Raw genomic sequence first — 20,614 nt, 5'->3', positions numbered from 1 at the left:
AGCACACTGACATTTCTTTTCTGGTCCTTGGGAACATTTGCAGTGTTTTTAAAGTATATTGAATTACTAAAGTTTATACTTGTTTTCCAACAAAATCTTAATTATGACAGTATTATATTTTAATTTCCTAAGAAAGTAATGTTTTAGAATGTAATTTGTATGTTTTTGTGTAGGAGGAGCAAATGGAGAGTGCAGTTTTCACCCCTCAAGGTGCCGTGGAAAACTGCGGTATGGATGAACATTCTGAAAAGGCTTCTTTACCAAATGACCGTGGTTCTGTTGCTGAAACCAGTTCAGAAGTGCTGAGCTCTGGTATTGATGCTACAAAAAATACATTAGTTTCGTCAAAGATAATTTCAGCTGAAGGTTCATCTAGTGCAGAGAGTTCACCAGTGGTCAACAGTAGTTCAGTTTCTAATGCCAGTGTTTCTGGAACTCCACAGCCTACAAGTCGGAGGCAATCCTTTATTACTTTGGAGAAATTTGATGGTTCAGAAAATAGACCTTTTAGCCCATCCCCTTTGAATAACATGTCCTCTACTGTTACAGTGAGAAATAACCAGGAAAACACAACTAAAACTGATATGCCAACAAAAGCAAGGAAAAGAGAAGTTACTCACTCAAAATCTGATTCAGAAAAATTAGTGAATGGAGGTAAGAAATCAGGCCGGAGATGGAGCAAAGCTGAGCAGTCAGCTAATAAAAAGTCTAAGCCTTCCCTGAGATCTGAACAGGAGGAACGTGTATCAGAAAATAACTCTCCTGACTTGCTCAGTCAAACAGAATGTGAATCAAAAAATCATAATCCTTCTGAAGCTGTTCTAGAGCATGAAGATAGAACTCCTAAACAAATAGTAGAAAATGCTTTATTGGAAGACTCAACTACAGAAGAGAAAAACATAGACATTATTATGGAATCTAAAGAAAATACACCCTCTGTTGCAACACCAGCAGGTCAAATAGTAAATGGAGATAGTCAAGCTGCAGCAAATCCGAAAACCCTCAGACGGTCTTCAAGGCGGCGCTCAGAAATCATAGAGTCTTCAACTGACAGCCAAGATAAGGATAATGGTCAACCAAAAAAGGAAAGACGGAAGGAAGAAGAAAAAACAGTTCCAAAGAGTCCATTGCATATAAAAGATGACAAGTTGCCCAAGCATAAAGTAACTGCTGAGTCACCTATACAGGAAAATTTAACTGAAAAAGGAGGTAGTTTACATGAGAAAACTATAGAGGAACCCAATGTTAATGCTGAAATTGACCAAAATAAAAGAAAATCAGATCATGAGGATGTTAGTTCTGAGGGAGGTGGTACCCAGGACAATGTAGATAAGTCATCTGAGAAACCTTTGAGAGGACGTACACGTTACCAGACAAGAAGAGCATCTCAGGGGTTGCTTTCCAGTGTTGAAAACTCAGAATCTGATAGTTCTGAGGCAAAGGAAGAAGTTTCTAGGAAGAAACGATCTGGGAAATGGAAAAATAAAAGCAGTGACAGTGTTGACATTGGAGAACAAGAAGAAAAAATGGTTCAAGAGGAATGTGTAAAAGCTGCAAATGAGACAAATGATGGTCAGACAGTTCCTGAAGTTGATGTAGATGCATCGGCTCAGATTTGTGAAGAAAGTACAAATAGGGTACTCCTTCAGAAGTCTACTGGGTCTTCAGATTCACTGCAAGTTACTGATACATCAGATATAGGTGATGACTCAAGTAATACTAGCAAATGTGTAGATACCTCATTTGCAAGTTCACCTGTTCCTGAATCAAATCTCAGGACTAGGAATGCCAGTAAGAGATTACACAAACGAGATACTGATAGTGTGGGTGAATGCTCAAAAATGGAGACATCAGACATTTCAGTGCCTTCTGAGAAATGGGCCCAAGCAGTTGAATGTCAACACAAGAGAAGCAGGAGAGTCAGGAGATCGAAGAGCTGTGATTGCTGTGGGGAAAAATCACTATCCCAGGAAAAGTCATTTATTGGGTTAAAGAATACAGAGAGTTGTGCTATAAAGAGCATAGAGACAAAGACAGATATGCAAGCTCCTGAGACCACACCTGAAACTTGTGACGCTAATGATGAGCATGCTGAAACAAAGCTGGTAGATGAACAACCTATCATGAATTTTTATTTGGGTCTTAAAGAAGAGAATGCTACTACTGGTGATTTAATTAGGTCTGAAACTGGATTGGAAGATGATAGGAAAAACATTCTTCTATCTGAAATAGTAAATACAGATTCTGGTGAAAAAGTATCTGAAATCCAAGAGCCATGTAATGAGACATTTAATGCTGAAGACCCATGCTTAAGTGATTGTAAGGACACTTCACAGAAATATTCTTCAGATAACAAAGAAGAAAGTCCAGGTGCTGCTCTGAAAGAATTTGACATCAGCGGTGTAGGGAATGTATGCAAAGTAATAGATGGATCCAACTCAGAGGGCATTGAAGCTATGGAATTAGATGTAGGAGATGACTCATTTGGAGATTCCTTCTCTGAACAGAAGAGTGGCCAACTGGATATTTCTGTAGATACAGCAACGGAGGAAGATAATAAAAAAGATGAAATTGAAGCAGTCACAACTGAAGTGAATGGTGAAGGAACAGCCACTGAGGGCCTTAATTCTGGTATGGGTCTCTCTGATAAAGCCGCACCTGTAAGCAAGATTGTTCAGACTGAGCATCCAGCAAGAGTGAACCTAGAGGGGATGGGCTCATGTGAGGAAATGAACAAAGAAATGGAAAGTTACAAAGCAGCAGTGATAGCTCAGTCAAAGACTGAAATTGACAACACCAGGGAAAAGGATAGGGGCACGATTGTTAGCTCCTCTACATCTGAAGAAGCACAAGTTAGAAGATTAGATGTCCAAACTGAGAGCTCTGTTTGTGACACACCTGAAAAGAGTTCTGAAGGAAGTTTTTGTCACAAAATTGAAAGAAACATTGAACTTAATAAATTGGATGAAACAAAATTGAGTGACAATCCAACTGGAGTGGGTAATGATAATATGCAGGAAGTTTGCCTCACAGAGAAAGTGGAGGAATTACCACAGTCTCTGACATCTGAAGTGGCTTCTGAACTGGTAGCAGAAAGCAATAATAATGGTTCTCCTGAAAAATTAAGAGAGCTGGATTCTTCATTTGGATCAGCAAATGAAAGTCCTAGTGGTATGCAGGCACGCTGTGTCTGGTCACCTTTGGCTTCACCATCTACAAGCATTTTAAAGAGAGGACTTAAAAGATCCCACGAAGATGAGATCTCATCACCAGTTAACAAGGTAAGAATGATGCTGACTGTAATGAATCTATTGTTTGCTGGTGTTATGTGATCACTGGGTGAAACCTAGCAAAGGATAGGGTATTAGGGTCATGGCCACTCACTGATTATTTGCCATGGTTGCTATGGAAAGGACAGGAAGGGTTTCATGTAGTCTTACATCTCACACTCAAGAACTTGATGCAGGTGTGCGCATGGGGGCCACTGTTAGCATAATGAATGGGTCCTATTAGGACCTTTCTTCTATAATACAATACATAGGACCAGATTTAAGAAGGGCAGCACTGATTGCTGTTGATCGAGAAGGTTCAGTACTTAACATGTTCTTGGACATAATGCCTTAAAAGTCCCTCAATCCTGTTAGAGATTGAATTCTGGGACGGCCGGACAAATACAGTGCTTTGATCTTTGCCTTTAGAAAGCATGCACCTTTTCTTGAGTGTGGGAACCTTTCTATGTTATCCAGGCTGACTTTGTAATGAACTGTCATTTATGCCTCAGCTATCTAGGGTTATAGTCTTGTGATTGGCTAGCAAGTACATTTATTTTTTAGATTTTTACACTTTTAGCTATATGTATGTATTATGGTATGTGCACAGGAGTACAGGTGCCTATTGAAACCAGAGGCATCAAGCTGTAGGAGTTGTAAGCTGGTTGATGTGGGTGCTGGGACCCTGTGTAAGTGCAGTGTGCTTTTTATCTCTCCCTCCCTCTTCCACCCCCCACTGCCCTCTCAGTGTTTCTCTGGGTAGCCTTAGCTAGCACTTCTGGGAACTTGCTCTGTAAAGTGGGCTAGTCTTGAACTCAGATCTACCTGCCTCTGCTTATAGGCATGCGCCATCACCACCCAGCTGCATCATGAACTCTTTTAACTGTTAGATCCTCCTTCTAGCCTTCAATGTATATTACAACCTGGGAATATACATTGAAAACTGCTTCTGAGACTTAAGAGATGAAGTCATTTAGGAAGATGTAACTTTCTTTTTGTTTTTATGACAAAGGACCTCACTCTGCATCCCTAGCTGACCTGGAGTTCACATCTCAATAGCTATAAATAAGTCTTTTTTTCCTATTTCTTTTTATTATTGAATTTTTTTATTCTTTAGTTACTACTCATTTAAGTATCCATTCCCCCATTCCCTTGATCTCCCATTCATCCTTCCATGTTCCCCCTCCAACCCATCCCCAAACTCCTCCCTAGGGATTGGGAGGCCCTCTACTAGGGACCAACCATCAAAGTCTGTCATATCATTTGGGGGAGGGCCTAGGCCCTCCTTGCTGTATCTGGGCTGCAATAGTATCCCTTCATAGGGAATGGGATCCCAAAGTCCATCTGTGCTCTAGGCTTAAAGACTGGCTCCACTGTTAGAGGTCCCATAGACTGTCTTGACCTCCTAGCTGGCACCCACATTCAGAGGGCTTGGTTCGGTCCAATGCTGTATTCACAGGTTTATGACCAGGATCTCCATGCTCTCACTAGGTCAGGTCAGCTGTTTCTGTGGGTTTCTGCAGCACCGTCTTGGCTTCTTTGTTCATCCCTCCTCCCTCTCCACAATTGTATTCCAGGGGTATGGGTCAGTGCTTAGCTGTGGGTGCCTGTTTCTGCTTCAGATAGCTACTGGATGAAGACTCTAGGAATGGTAACCAAGGTAGACACCAATCTCATTATAGGGGAAGGGCATCAATGGCATTTTCTCCACCACTGTTTGGATTCTTAGTTGGGGTCGTCCCTGTGGATTCCCCAACATTTCCCTTGTGCCAGCTCTCTCTCCATACCTGCATTGTCTCCCTCTATCAAGGCATCTCCTTTCCTGCCCTACTCTATTCCTCCCCTCTCTTAGGCCTCTTGTTCTCCTCCCCTTCCCCTTCTTCCCTTCTCACCTCCTTCCTCTCCACCCACCCCCTGTGATTCTACTTTGTTCAGGGGTTCTCATCCCCCTCCCTTTCTTCAAGGTAATATGCAATCTTCTTTTGGGGTCCTCCTTGTTTACTAGCTCCTGGCAGTGTGGACTGTAGACTGGCAATCCTTTGCTCTATGTCTAAAAATCATATATGACAGAGTACATATCATGTTTATCTTTTTGTGACTGGGTTACCTCAGGATGGTTTCTTCTAGCTCCATCCATTTGCCTGTGAGTTTCAAGATTTCATTGTTTTTTTCTGCTGAGTAGTACCCCATCGTATAAATGTACCACATTTTCTCTATGCATTCTTGAATTGAGGGGCATCTGGGTTGCTTCCATGAACTGGCTATTACAAATAATGCTGCTATGAACATAGTTGAATATATTTCCTTACTGTATGAATGTGCATTCTTTGGGTATATGCCCAAGAGAGGAATTGGTGGATCTTGAGGTAGACTGATTCCCATTTTCCTGAGAAACCGCCATACTGATTTCCAAAGTGGTTGTACAAGTTTGCACTCCCACCAGCAATGGAGGAGTGTTCCTCTTTCTCCACATCCTCTCCAGCATAGACTGTCATTGGTGTTACTGATTTTAGCCATTCTGATAGGAGTAAGATGGTATCTCAGAGTGGTTTTGAGCTGTATTTCCCTGATGGCTAAGGATGTTGAGCACTTTCTCAAGTGTCTTTCAGCCATTTTAGATTCCTCTGTTGAGAATTCTCTATTTAGTTCTGCACTACACTTTTTAATTGCATTGTTTGATGTTTTGGTAGCTAGCTTCTTGAGTTCATTGTATATTTTGGTGATCAGCCCTCTGTCAGATGTGGGGTTGGTGAATATCTTTTCCCATTCTGTGGGCTGGCCTTTTGTTTTGCTGACTGTGTCCTTTGCCTTACAGAAGCTTCTCAGTTTCAGGAGGTCCCATTTATTAATTGCATATCTCAATGTCTGCTACTGGTGTTATGTTCAGAAAGTGGGCTCCTGTACCAATTTGTTTGAGGGTATTTTTTTTTTTTCTTTTTTGCTTTTATGACAAAGGGCCTCACTCTGCATCCCTGGCTGACCTGGAGTTATACATCTCATAGCTATAAATAAGCCTTTTTTTTTTAATTTCTTAAAAAAGAAAACAAAACAAAACAAAACAAAAACAGGTTTATTATAGACTTCAAAGGGTAGTGAGGTAGTAACCAGATGAGACACCTGGAGTTTATGATTTGCTGCAGAATTCTTCAGATGACTTAACTAGCTATTACTACTGTGTGGTAGGAACTTAGATTTGAGTGTCTTGTTGGTTTTGTTGTTGTTGTTGGATTTTTTGTTTGTTTTTGTTTTTTGTTTGTTTTGTTTTGAGACAGGGTTTCTCTGTGTAACAGTCATGGCTGTCCTGGAACTCAGATTCTTCTGTCTCTGCCTCCTAGGTGCTGGATTAAAATTTTGGTATGTCACTGAGGGCAGATTTATTGTCTAAGATAAAACAGACTAACATTGTTTTTATGGCAAATACTTACATGTTGCCCATTTTTGAAAATCAATCCTAGGTGATGTGGAATGAGTTCTCTCTTATACATTTATAGCTAATAACTCAATGTGAATATATTGTAAACCTTTAGAAGAGGCCAAATTACTACCTTATGGCCATGAAACATACTTGTGTTGACTTCAGAGAGTTTAGAGCAGGGGCTAGGAAGTTAGCTTACTTGGTCAAGTGATTGCAAGGCAAGCATGAGGACCCAAGTTCTATTCCTAGATAGAACCCACATTTAAGAAAAATCTGGGCTTGGGTGGCATGTGCTGCTAATCTCAGTATTGGGAAGGTAGAGAAAAACATATCCCTGGGGTCTTCTGCTTAGTAGCCTAGTCTATTTAGGGAGTTAATGGCCAATGAAAGGCATCATCTCACAAAAAGAAGTTGTACAACAAACATAAGGAATGACCCGCTTCCCTTTAAAGTTGTCCTCTGACTTCCACATACACATATGTGTCTGTGTACACATAATACACATTCAGACAAGTTAAGGATGATGATTAATGAGATATATAAGGAGTCAGTTTTTGTCTATATAAATTTAATTGGCTAACTGAAATCAAATTATACAGGATTCGTGTGTGTGTGTGTGTGTGTGTGTGTGTGTGTGTGTGTGTGTGTGTGTGTGTGTGTGTGTGTGTAGATGACTTTTTGGGCCTCCAGCTCATAAAAGATGACATATGAAGACTTATTAATTATAAAAGCTTGGCCTTAGATTAGGCTTGTTTCTAAACAATTCTTATAACTTAAATTAACCCATATTTTAAAAATCTACATTTTTCCACGTATTCATCTCCATTATGTTCAATCCTGGTTATTCCATGTTTGGCTGTCAACTCTTCTTTCTGCTTCCCAGAGTTCTCCTGTTCAGAAGTCCTGTCATACCTCCTACCCAGCTAGTGGCCATTTAGCTTTTTATTAAACCAACCATAGTGACACATCTTCACATTTATAGTATAAAGGAATATTCCACAATGTGTGTGAGTGTATGCATAAGCCAGTGTTCCTGGTGAGGCTAGATGAGGGCAAATCAGAACCTTTGGAGCAAGAGTTACAGGCTTTTGTAGAACTGGCTTGTTATGTTGCTGCTAGGATTTGAACTCTGGCTGTCATGATTATGCAGCTAGTGCTTTTAACCACTAAGCTGTGTCTTTGGCCTTTGTTTTGGTTTTTGAGGCAGAGGTCTCACTATGTAGCCCCAGACTGGCCTCAGTTTGGAGATCTCCTGCCTCAGTCTTCTGATTGCTGGGATTTCAGGAGTACCATCACTCCTGTATTTTTTTTTTTAAAGATAGGGTCTCACTATAGAGCCCTGACAGGCCTGGAACTTTTAAGTGTGCACTTTATAGACCAGGCTGGCCTCAGACTCACAAAAAATCTGCCTACCTTTGCCTCCTGAGTGTTGGCATTAAAGGTTTGTACCATTACACTTTGTATATTGTACATTGTTAACTTAAGAGTTTGTTTAAAGTTTCTATCACTGCAGAGATAGTGGAGGGTATAATTAGAATGAGCAATTTCTGAACGATGGAACAACTGTAAGAAGCTTGTTTAGAAACACTGTCTTGCTTTTGCACAAACTCAACACATTAGATAGGATGTTATCTTCTTAATGAAAACTTGTCCTGTACTTTCAGGTTAGACGTGTCTCGTTTGCAGACCCAATATACCAAGCAGGATTGGCAGATGACATTGATAGGCGTTGCTCTGTTGTTAGGTCTCATTCTTCAATTAGCTCTCCCATAATAAAAAGTGTTAAAACTTCACCTACTTCACACTCTAAGGTAAGCTGTGGACTTTAAAATATACATATGTCTGTATACAACTTGTATTTGAAGATTAAGAAACAGACTTCTTTGCTTTGATGTATTGCTTTTCATGGAGAGGGCTAAGGCCAGTCAGCTGTCCCACAGGTAAATCATTAGTTTATCCTGTTTTTTATTTCTTAAAATTTTACAGAGGTTATTAGTTGTGCAATTTAAGTTGTAACATTATAGTTGTCTGGGGTTCTGAGTTCTTTTTTTTTTCTCTCTCTACTTTCTTCTGTCTAGCATAATACCACTTCAGCCAAAGGAATTCTGTCCCCAGGATCACAGAGCTCTAAATTTAAGAGCTCAAAGAAGTGTTTAGTAAGAAGTGCTTTAGTTTTTATGTAACTTTATACTTTCATGTTCAGTCCTGTTACTTCTGCTTAATGGCTTTTGAAATTTATTTTAAGATTTCAGAAATGGCTAAAGAATCCATGCTATCTCCAACAACAGAAAGTGTTTACCCAGCTTTGGTGAACTGTGCAGCATCAGTCGACATCATTTTACCTCAGATTACATCAAACATGTGGTGAGTGGTTAAGTTTATGGTTCATACTCTTGTGGTGCAGGATTTTGTTGTTGTTTTTTCAACTGTATTTTGAGGCATAATTTTGCTAAGATTTCCCCATTTGATGAGGGAGACCAGCTACTCAGGAAACTAAAGCAGGAAGACTGCTTGGGATGCAGTTTTGGCTTTCTATAGTAATGATGGGGGTAATCTGGGGCTGGGGTTGAAACTCCAGTTGGTAGAGTACTTGCTTAACATTAATAAAGGTATGGGTTCTGTCCTTGGTACTGCATAAGCCAGGTACTGGTGCAGGAGTGTAGGGCCAGTTCAAGAGCATTCTTGGCTACACAATGAGCTTGAGGTCATCCTCAGCTCTGTGATCTTTAAGGGCCAGCTCAAGGGCATCTTCTGCTACACATCAAGTTTGAAATCAGCCTGAGCTTTTTGTTACCCTGTGTATTGTTGACCCATAAGGATTAAATTTACAAGACTTACAATGTGGAGGGACACAAAAGTAAAGTACATTAGTGAGCTTTACCTGTATGAACTCCATGCTTCACACACAGCTTCTCTGTCCCAAAGAGTCCTTGGATTTTGGATCCTCTTGCTCGCTTCCTCCTTATTATCTGGTGTTACAGGATTGGATTGCCAGGCCTGGCTTATGAGGAGTGTCTTAAAGGTCAAGCTTCTCATATGTAGAATTAATTGGCATATACTTCTTACACATTTCATTTCAGAAGTAGAACCATGCATATATGAATATGATATGAATAAGTGCTCAGTATTTCCTAGGTGTTTGCATCTTTTTGTATACATATCTTGTTTTGTCTTAATGTAAACCCTCTGAGGAATATCAGTATTGTAAAATAAAAGATTAGAAAGATTAGTCCATGAAAATTGCATTGCTAAATAAGTTGTCATATAGATTCACATAAAGAAACCTCCTTGAGGGTCTTTTGTATGTGCTTCAATTAATTATTGTTATTAGTCTTGTAATTTGCATATTTTTTGTGAGTCTGGGGCCAGCCCCAGACTACCAAATCTTTAAGAGAATTGTTACATGTAACTGCATAATTACTCAGTAAGACATTTCTTATATTCCTCTAAAAAACTATGACAGACATGCACATAGAAGCCAGAAGGAAGTCACATTAAAAAGGGTCTAGGGGTTAGATAGGTTAAAAAAAAAATGAAAATAGCTTACAGCTGATGAAGGACCTGAACCATAGACAGAAAGCTGGTGTGAAAATGAGTTTCCTATCCTTGCTGTGCCTATCTCTATATAAATCCAACAGTGAGAACACACCTATGTTATTGAAGTATAGAATAAAGAGAATTATTAGATTTCCGCTATTTAAGCGTAGATAAACATTAGGATTCAATTTTTATTTTAAATTCCCCAGATATTTGCTTACTACATTGTGTGGACTAGGTGGACTATATACATAAACTCTTTGAGTAAAAGCATAATTGTTTTCTCTTTTTCTCTTCAAAAGGGCAAGAGGTCTAGGACAACTTATCAGAGCCAAGAATATAAAAACAATTGGTGATTTGAGTACTCTTACTGCATCTGAAATAAAAACTCTCCCTATTCGCTCTCCAAAGGTGTTCAATGTAAAAAAGGCTCTCAGAGTTTACCATGAGCAACAGGTAAAAACTTGTTATATGAGTGTTGTGCCTGTGTGTATGTTTGTGTACCACATGTGTGCAGTGCTTACAGAGGCCAGAAGAGGGCATCAGACCCCTTGGAACTGGAGTTACAGATGTTTGTGAGCAGCCTTGTGGGTACTGAGAAACAAACCCAGGCTCTCTGGAAAAGCAGCCAGTGCTGTTAACTGCTGAGCTATCTCTCTAGCCCAAGAATTCTATTTTTAATAAGTGATCCAGGTGGGAGTGGTATCATGCCTCTCTAATCTCAGTACTTAGGAAGCAGAGACAATTGAATCAATACTTTTTGAGTTAGTCTGGACCACAGAGCAAAACCTTCTTGCCTTAAAAAAAACAAAAACAAACTAGCAAAAAGTGCTTGCCAGCAGCAATAAAAGCTTTGTATCTGGACTATTGCTAAAACTTCAGTATCTCACTGGGAAGTTTCTTTTATTTATTTCTGTTTTTATATACTGTACCCTAGACTCAGTTTAAATTTTATTTTTTCAGGATCTGTTAATCTTCCTTTTCATTTCTACCAACTGGTGGTTACATGCTACAGCATTCCTAAAACCTAGATGCTCAAATCCAAATGTGTCTAAAACTATTGCAGATTTATACATCAGTTTTTTTTTTTAATGTATGTGTGTAGTTAAGATATCAAGCTTTAACTTTTTATACATCGTAGGTATGTGACTTTCCTAACTCTACACACACACACACACACAACACACACACACACACACACACACGACTTTCCTAATTCTACACACACACACACACACACACACACACACACACACACACACACACACGAGAGAGAGAGAGAGAGAGAGAGAGAGAGACAGACAGACAGACAGACAGACAGACAGACAGACAGACAGACAGAGACAGAGACAGACTAGTCCATCTTGGGGCAGATTGTAAGATTCTAAACACTACCCCCTCCCCATGAAAATGTTCACTTGACTATATATATATATATATATATATATATATATATATATATCCTAATACAAATCCTATTTGTTGATAGTATTAGAAATCGTGGATAAATTAAAACTAGACCATGTTAAGGGATTCCTCATGTTATTAGGATTCCTCAAAGTGTGGTTTGCCACCTATTCAGGATATGTACTTTGTGTATTGTATTCTTGGAAATTATTTGATTTTTGTATTGTTTATGATGCTTAAAAATATTTTGTTGACATGTTAATTTTATAAAAGCAAGTAAAACCCAGAAACTATGCTGTTAATTTGCAATCTCAGGTAGAATTGCTGTAATATTTTCTCTTCTTAAAAGTTTTTAATTTATATGTGTGTGTGTGCCTTTTGCACATACACCTGTATGTGCCTTGTGCCTGCAGAACTCTATGGAGATCAGAATAGTGTCAGATCCCTTGGAACTGAACATTACAAGCTGGTTCTGTTCAAAGCACATTTACTAATTTGTGTGTGGCTTTCATACACACACACACACACTATATGATGTAATTTAGTGAAAATGCTAATGTTAATAGTGACATCTTTATTAAAGAAGGCTTGTACTTACTTTTTCTTCCTTCCTTCCTTTCTTCCTTTCTTTCCCTTCCTTCCTTCCTTCCTTCCTTCCTTCCTTCCTTCCTTCCTTCCTTCCTTCCTTTCTTTCTTTCTTTTTTCTTTCTGATAGGGTTTCACTATGTAGCCCTAGCTGTGTACTGTATTCTTTGCCTCAGCCTCACAGATTCACCTGCCTCTGCCATCTTTGTGCTGGTATTAAAGGTGTGTACCATCATGGCTGGCTTTCCATTATTTTCTGAATTATTATTAATAGGCTCTAGGATTAGCTATGAAAATTTTCTTTACATACTTAGATTTATATATTAAAATGTTTCATGTTTATGGGTATATTTCTAAATAGCTCTCATATTTACTGCACATATAAATAAAATTGAGTCATGCAGTCTAAGTAGATTTACACCATTTATACCATTCCTATGGTTTATTTAATCTTAGCATGCCTTTAATCCCAGGATTCGGGAGGCAGAGGCAGGAGGATCTCTGAGTTTGAGACTAGCCTGGTCTACAAGAGCTAGTTTCCAGGACAGCCAGCCTCCAAAGCCACAGAGAAACCCATTGTCTGAACCCCCCCCCCCAAAAAAAAAAAAAAAAAAAAAACCTCACAAAAAAACCACCTCATTATCTGTCATGCTTCATTTCCATCCCCTATCCCTAGGTACCTACTACTTTATGCTTTTTCTATATAGTGTTACCTACTCTGGAAATTTTAAATATTAGAACACCACTAACTCTGGTTGTTTATTAACTTCCTTGCTTAAACTTAGGTTTCTAGGTTTATTAGTACGGTATATCAAAATCTTACTCTTTGTGGCTGAACAATATTCCATAGATATATCACATTTTCTTTATCCATTCCTCAACTGATGGGTTGCTTTTCTCCTTTGGTTTTCATGTGAATTCCTTCTGTAGTTGTTGATATCCAAGTTTTTATATGGCCGTGTTTTTATCTTGTTTGAGTTCTATTGAATAGAATGACACCTTTTTAAATAGTAGCCAGTGTCTACCAAACCTGGGAATACCTTATGATAGTTTATTCTGGTTTTGATCCTTGTCCAGGACCTTGTTCTTGCTGGGCAGTGATCTACCAGTTGAGCTCTGTAGCTTTGGAAATAAAAGATAACCACTGATTATTTAACCATAGTTATTTTTGCTAAGACTTGCCTTTTCTACATTTATGAACTTGCATAATTAATTTTATCAACTACTGTTAGTATGTTTTCTAAGAAATTATATAAGTTTCTATGCCCTTTATGAAATACTTTGGCTGAGGCTCACTATGTATCCCTGGTTGGCCTGGAATTCATTACAGAGACCAGGCTGGCCTCTAACTTACAGATCCCCCTGCATTTGTTTCCAGCATGCTGGGATTACAGAATTTGCTCTACCATGCCTGCTGTGATAGTATTTTTGTGTAGTTATAGTAGTGGGCTTTTTAAACAGAGTTGATTCTAAACTGTTAAAAATAAGTTTTGTTATTTTTCTTTGTTACTGTTATAAATGTATAATCAAGATGAAATCTCGGGGACTCGAAGAGATTCCAGTTTTTGATATTTCTGAGAAGGCAGTAAATGGAGTAGAAAGCAAGCCCCTCTCATCTGATGAAGAAAGGCTTGCCTCAGGTATGTTAGCCAAGCATGATAGTTCATTTCTTGAAAAAAAAAAAATTAACTTTCTTTACACATTTAGATTAGAAAGGGTTTTTTTTTTTTGTTTGTTTGTTTGTTTTAAATGTCTGTTTTCAGTATTTACGCTTCACTTTGCTTTGGAGACCCTGGAACTAGAATTAGAAACAGCTATGATTTGCCATGTGGATGCTGGGAAGAATCTCCTTCCTCAGGAAGAATGGGCTTTTAATCTCCAAGACATCTCTCCAGCCCATTATTTTGTTTTAATTTGAATATAATTGTTAATTAACCAAATTGGCCGATCCTTCATGCTAAGTTCATGTGTATCTACTTGGTTTTCTCTAATTATTGATTCAGTTTTCTAGTCCATCAAGGTGTAGAATAAGAACGTTGAAATTTTGTTCAGTTACATCATACACAGAATAACAAGCTGTGGTATATTTTTCTGGCATTTTGTTTTCTTGAACAAGTGTACCTTAGCCTGTTTTCTCTCCTTTTAAATTTGATTGGAGATACAGATCATTTAAAAAAAAATCCAAAAAAAAAAAAACCTGGTATAGATTTAATGTGGTATTTTGTTTTCTCCTAGATTTGATTGATCCTGTGACTTTAGACACCCCGTTGTCTAAAAATCTCATGACACAAATTAGTGCTCTTGCTCTTCAACTGGATTCAGAAGATCTCTACAGTTACTCTGGAAGCCAGCTTTTTGAAATGCATGAGAAACTTGGTACCATGGCAAACTCAATAATAAGAAATCTACAGTCACGTTGGAGATCACCAGCCCATGAAAATTCTTAGTATTTCAAGAGAAATGTAAAGTTTTTTCATCACCAGATTTTATTTTTTTGGCTTTTAGAAATAACCTGCAACATTTTAAAGAGGAAACTTTACAAAGTCGAAAAATATCAAATCCTGAAAGAGAATGAATTATTAGGTCAGTTTTATAAGTTCATTAGTAAAGATATTCCCTACTGTATTTTCTTGGCCAGTACACATAGTTTTTTAAGAAATTTAAATGTTACTGAAACTTGAAAGCTAACAAGATATACATACTTTTTTTTTTTCATACTTTAACTCATGCATATTTTGGTGTAGCTCATAATACAAATATTTTAAGTAAGATAGAAAAGTTTTATTTACAATGTATTGAACTGATAAAGGTGTTTATACTTTTTCAAAATATTTATATTTGTTGTGCCTGGTGAAACACCTGTACTGAGATGCAAAACAATGAGAGCATTTCTTTCAGATAACACCTGTAGAAAACCTTTGAGAGAAATGCCAAGTTTCAATTTGTTGGGTGTAAAATAACAATACTTAATTTACTAACATTCCATTCATTTGGCATTGACACATATTTGTGCAGCAGCATTTGCCTGTGAAAATGTGCTTTTCAGAGGTGTAGTGTTCACTTTTAGATGCATGACTATTTGTACATTGTGTATAGAAGACTTTTTTTAATTTATAAAGTTCAACCTTCCTTGCATGAGTTTCTGCAGCTTCTTGTGGATATCATTGTTTTGTTTAATAGAAACATTTGTATATATTTAATATCAAAATATCCATATGGATAGTAAAAGTACTTCATGGACTTACTGTGGATATTTGTAGGAGTCTGTATCTACAAATAAAGCGACAGATAGTTTTGTATTTAGTTAAAACATGAGTTTATTTTCTAAAGTGTCCAGAGTAATTAAAATTATTGGAAACAGAAATTTTACATGCCACTACCTTTTTTTTTCTTTTTTTTCTTTTGGTTTGGAAGAGGATCCCAGCCACTGGAAAATGTGCCTCATTATGTTTCTTCTTAATGGAGAGTTAGCATGGATATTTTCATTGCAGATTGTACTATAAAATGTCTATAGAGATAACTGGTTTAATCACACATTGAAAGCTTAAACGTGGAAGAAATTTGAGACTGCCCTTTTTATATGTATGTTTTGTCTAGTTAAAAAATTAGGATATATAATTAAACTGTAATTTTACTAAGTAGTGCCTGACTTCACATATGTTTTATCTGTTTGCTTTTGAGATAAAGTCTCAGTGTATCCCAGGCTAGGCTTGAACTTCTTTTGCAAGCTACTTTGCTCGTACACCCCTTGGGGGGGGGGGGCAGGGGGTGAGAAGAGGCAGCACCAACAACTCAGGCACTGGGAATCAGTGAGTAGCAACTGCAGGAAGTTAGACCTACCTTTATACCCTTCCAAGGTCCTATTGGCTCAGGCAGCTGTCTTTCCTGTGTTGTCATTTCCTCATTGGTGTCTCTCAGTCAGCAGTCTCTGTGTCTGCCATGCATGCTCATGCAGGCTGGACTGGGGGGACCGGGCAGGGCGTCTGTGGCTTGGGTAGGTAGGCTGGCCACAGTTTCTCTTACAAATTTCTATGATCCTCTTGCCACCTGTGCCTCCACAGTTCTGAGATTGCAGGTGTTTACTACCATGCCTGGCTGTATTTTATGTTTTCCCGAAGGATATATCTTGCCTGTTTTTCTGAATAAAATCAGTGGGTAATCTTATTTTCAAACTTAGTTTAACCTCTTTTTAGAAACACATTGCAATTGTAAAGCCTTTTGTAATTTAAGGTCTCCTTTTTCCAGCAGAGACCCCCCCTGCCCCTTTGACCTCTACATGTACATGGTGCACACATGTGTGCATGTGTACACACACACACACCACAGAGAGAGAGAGAGAGAGAGAGAGAGAGAGAGAGAGAGAGAGAGAGAGAGAGAGAGAGAGAGAATTAAAAACATCCTTATTTTCTGTGCATAAGTGTTTCACTTGGCATGTTATATGTATACCATGTACATACCTGGTGCCCATGACAGCCAGAAGAAGGCATCTCATCACCAGAGAAACCAGAGTTACAGGCAGATGTGAGCTACTCTGTGGGTGCTGGCAATCAAACCCATGTCGTCTGAATGGCAGCAAGTGCTATAACCTCTGAGCCATCCTAATCTTTTTCAAAAGAAGTTAGTGGTGTGCAAAGTGTATTTTTCATGTCTGACCATGGAGTTTGATCAAACTGACTTTATAACTGAAGATGTTGCTCTGTTTCAGCAAGTTAAGCTACTGCTGAGTACTGCAGGGTCTTACTGTGAATTCAAATGTAGGTGATGAATCCAGTTGTTAAATGGGATTTAAGTCTAAAGATTAAAAGCACAGTTGTAGTGACATTGCCTTTGGACTTTTTTTTCTTTCTTGAAAGTAGCCAGGAATCCACTTACATATTTAAGGGTCATTGGAATGTCAGATGTTAATGATTGGACACTGAACATGGTAGTGACTTGTGCCTGTAATTTCAATACTTGGGAGGTGTAGGCAGATGATTGCTTTGTGTTAAGTCCAACCTGGTCTGCAGAATAATAATCTGTTGTAAACCCATAAAACTGGGGAAAAGTAGGGTCTTAAAATATATAAACTAATGTTATGTTTTGTAAATATTAATTGGAGGGTTTTGTTTGGCTCAAGGCAAAAACTAATAAAATGCTGGTTGATAGTACTGCCCCTTACTGCAGTGCCTTCCTTCCAGCTTTGACTAAGAAGGCTCAGGTTTCATTTCATTATTGTGGTTGATTTCAGAGCCTGTTGTTAGCAAAGTCAGCAGAATGTAGAACGGTGATTGTCATTGGGTTGACACTTGGCTGGGGGTAGTGGCCTTTGTTCATTACCGTAACTAGTTCAAGCTGGACTGGAACTCACTTTGCAGACCAGTTAGTCTCAAATCCACAACAACACTTGCTTCAGCCTCCCAAATGTTTTGATTAAAGGCATGTTAATTGATTTTGTGGTTTCTGATGACTCAGTTAATGGTTATGTCTGTTAACGTACCTGGCTTTATATATTGCTCTTTGAAAGTGTCCATTAAAGTCTGTGTCTTTCAAATTTAAGATCTGTAGTTATTTTGTAAAAGTACTCTTAGAAAAGTTATGAGTTCTTGGAATTGATGGCAAATGTTATAATTTTGTTACATTTTCCCCTGTCTTTTCTTAATTAAAAGCAGATATGACCTATGTTGTAGACATTCACGTTCCTGAAAAAGTACCACTAGTATAAAATAATGACCCTTTATGTGACTTGAAAATTCAGGCAGCGTTTTAAACTGCTAATGTCAAAAAGAGCAACCTCTCCTAGGTAACTTAGCCACAATTGTAGCAGAAGAAATGTTGTCTTTGGTGGTTTGTAATTGAGTATCAAACCAACTTTTTAACATTAAATATATGCTTATTAGTGCACAGGAAGTGATGCAGTGGAGAGAAGATGACAGGAGAGGTGAATTTGTTTTTGAGACAATCTTATTTCAGCTCCAGCTGGTATGAAATTTACTTCATTGCCAGGACTGGCCTGAAATTCAGGGCAACCCTGTAGCCTCAACCAAAAAACCATTTGAGACAGGGTTTTGTTATAGGCTTGACTCCTTATATAAACCAGGCTGGCCTCAACTCAGATCTGCTTGTCTCCGACTTCTCAGTGTAGGTGTTAACTGTGTACCACCACACTCAGTCAAAATTTGGTGATATAGCCATTGATTCCCGAATGCTTTTCTCATTAAATAGTACAGAGTTGGTTTCCACAATTAACATGAGTGATAATTAAAATTATGTAATCAAGGGAGTTTGGTGGCTTGTGATAATTCTAGCCTTGGGAGGTAGAGATTGGAGGAGCTAAGAGTTCAAGGTCATGAAAGACCCTGTTTCAACAAATGTTAATACAACATTCATTCAGTACTTTGCCTATACTTCCATCAGTAAATGGCCAAAAGGAAACCTTGGTTCATAATGAAAGAGATGTACCTAGGATGTTCAATATAATGTCATGAAACAAATAATTCATTAAAACTATTTTTGTGTATAGTTGATTAAGAAGTATCTCTGCTGCTTCTTCGCTCACTGTTTGCTTCTGCTTCTCTTCTTTCTCTCTATGGCGACCGGCCATGGCGGTCAGCCATTAACTCTGTTTCTCTTCTCTTAGTCTCTCTACTCTGCTGGGCCTAATAATAAACTGGTTAATAATATGTCTCCAAAAAAGAAAAGAAAAATTATCTAAAATATTTTATTTCTTATAGAATAAGGATTTTCTAAGAAGAAACAAGTTAATTTATAGAACCCATAGTACAGCATGATAATCTCATCATTATGGCACAGAGCAAACTGCCTTAACTCCTGCTTTTGTGTTTTTGGTCTTTTTTTTTGGTTCTTTTTGTGTGTGTGTGTTTTGATGTTTTGCCTTCATTTATGTCTGTGCACCATGTGCAGGTAGTATTTACAGAGGCCAGAAGAGAGCCTGTCAGATATTCTGGAGCTGGAGTTCAGATGGTTGTGAGCTGCCATGTGGGTATTGGGAATGGAACTTTGATCCTCTAGAAAAGGAGCCAGTGCTCTTGGCCACCGAGTCATCTTTCCAGCCCCACTTCCTGTTCTTTGTTTTTAAATCATTAGGAAGAACTTTTAAAAAAAATTTTGAAGCTGATGAAAAAAATAGGAAATTCTATCTTAGTATCCATAATAGTTCTAGTGTGGCAGTCAGGCTGTGTTTGGGTGCTTTGCTATTTTGATGACTGGCCTATATAGTAGTCCTCAAATATTTGCCTCTAAGAGTTTGTCAGTCCTTGTTACAGAGGACAATTTTGTGCATGTTAGCTATGTGGTCAGTTTAGACAGTAGTAGATTGATTTTTGTTTATAAGAACCCTGATTGTGGATGTTTTACTGCTGTTCCAATGCACTTTTACTATGAAGCAACCAGTTTTTCAGGACACTTTTCTTGAGCCATTAAATGTGTTATGTGCTTGTTGTGATGTCAGAGGACTTTGGTCTGAGGGAGAAACATGTGGCACTAGTAAATTATACCTGCGAAATAATGTGGAATATGGAGGTTCGCTTTCTGTGTGGAGAGTGAGCAGTTGTTTTCAGTCTATTTTAAGCACCTTCTGTGGATAGTCCTAACAGAATTGCTGCCCTTCGTGAAAGTTTAGTTGTACATTCAAAGTATATTTGATTAGTTTTTCTAATTTTAACTTAAAATTTAGCAAATTACCTGTTAATCCCATCAATAACTACTACACTAGGTTGTGTTAACAGTCTTGGAAGCAGCAGGCAGTCCTGTTTACTGTGTCAGGCACTAAGTGCTTTTGAGTCTTGGCTTCATAGTACAACTTCTCATGAGTAGTTGAGAGTTGGCTGTAGTAAGTTTTCATTTGAGACTGGTTATTAAAATGCACTTTTATTTAAAATAAAAGTATGAAAACTAATTTCTAGTGTTTGCTTTTGTTTCTTGATTTTGATATCTTTGGTTTTGAGACCTGAAGGATATAAGGATTAAATTAATATGGTCCAAATATCTGTGTTTACGAGCATTAGGGCTTGTCAACAAACAGTATCTCTCCCCCCCCCCCCACTTCTCAGGGTTGCTTTATAAAGTTTCTGGTTTATTCTTTTTTTAGGGGTCCCATAGACTTTATTAAATAATGAGAGAAAGTTTGTACGATACTGCATTTTTATGTGCCAGTTAGTCTTGGTTGACTTGACACAAACCAGGGGCACTTGGAAAGTGGTAAAATACCTCCCATAGTTTGGCCTGTAGAAAGTCTGTGGGGCACTTTCTTGGTTAAGCATTGAGGTAGGTGGTGCCACCCGTGGGCAGGTGGTCCCTGGTCACATGAAAGGCAGACAGATCAAATCATGAGGAGCAGGCCAGTAAGTAGAGTTACTTATGGATTTGTAATGTGAACTTTACCGCCAGCCTGTTCCCAGCCTGC

At 38.3% G+C, this 20,614-nt stretch overlaps 1 protein-coding gene across 4 annotated transcripts in view; it reads left to right on the top strand.

The window, feature by feature from the left end:
- Rif1 (replication timing regulatory factor 1) overlaps positions 1 to 17,871 on the top strand; it is a 62,145-nt gene extending 44,274 nt beyond the window's left edge. For 2 of the 4 annotated variants that reach the window (XM_027420443.2, XM_027420442.2), the window contains exons 30-36: positions 174 to 3,281; positions 8,349 to 8,495; positions 8,763 to 8,840; positions 8,930 to 9,048; positions 10,524 to 10,677; positions 13,745 to 13,853; positions 14,449 to 17,871. In XM_027420443.2, the coding sequence (XP_027276244.1) occupies positions 174 to 3,281; positions 8,349 to 8,495; positions 8,763 to 8,840; positions 8,930 to 9,048; positions 10,524 to 10,677; positions 13,745 to 13,853; positions 14,449 to 14,660 (3,927 nt within the window). In that variant the 3' untranslated portion in view covers positions 14,661 to 17,871. The remainder of the gene's footprint in view (positions 1 to 173; positions 3,282 to 8,348; positions 8,496 to 8,762; positions 8,841 to 8,929; positions 9,049 to 10,523; positions 10,678 to 13,744; positions 13,854 to 14,448) is intronic. The other 2 variants (XM_027420444.2, XM_027420445.2) reach the window with 2 other exon arrangements.
- Positions 17,872 to 20,614: the final 2,743 nt, after the last annotated feature.

The sequence above is a fragment of the Cricetulus griseus genome, chromosome 6 (genome assembly GCF_003668045.3).
Source record: "Cricetulus griseus strain 17A/GY chromosome 6, alternate assembly CriGri-PICRH-1.0, whole genome shotgun sequence".
NCBI classification, from domain to species: domain Eukaryota; kingdom Metazoa; phylum Chordata; class Mammalia; order Rodentia; family Cricetidae; genus Cricetulus; species Cricetulus griseus.
This window is presented reverse-complemented; position numbering and strand designations above follow the sequence as displayed.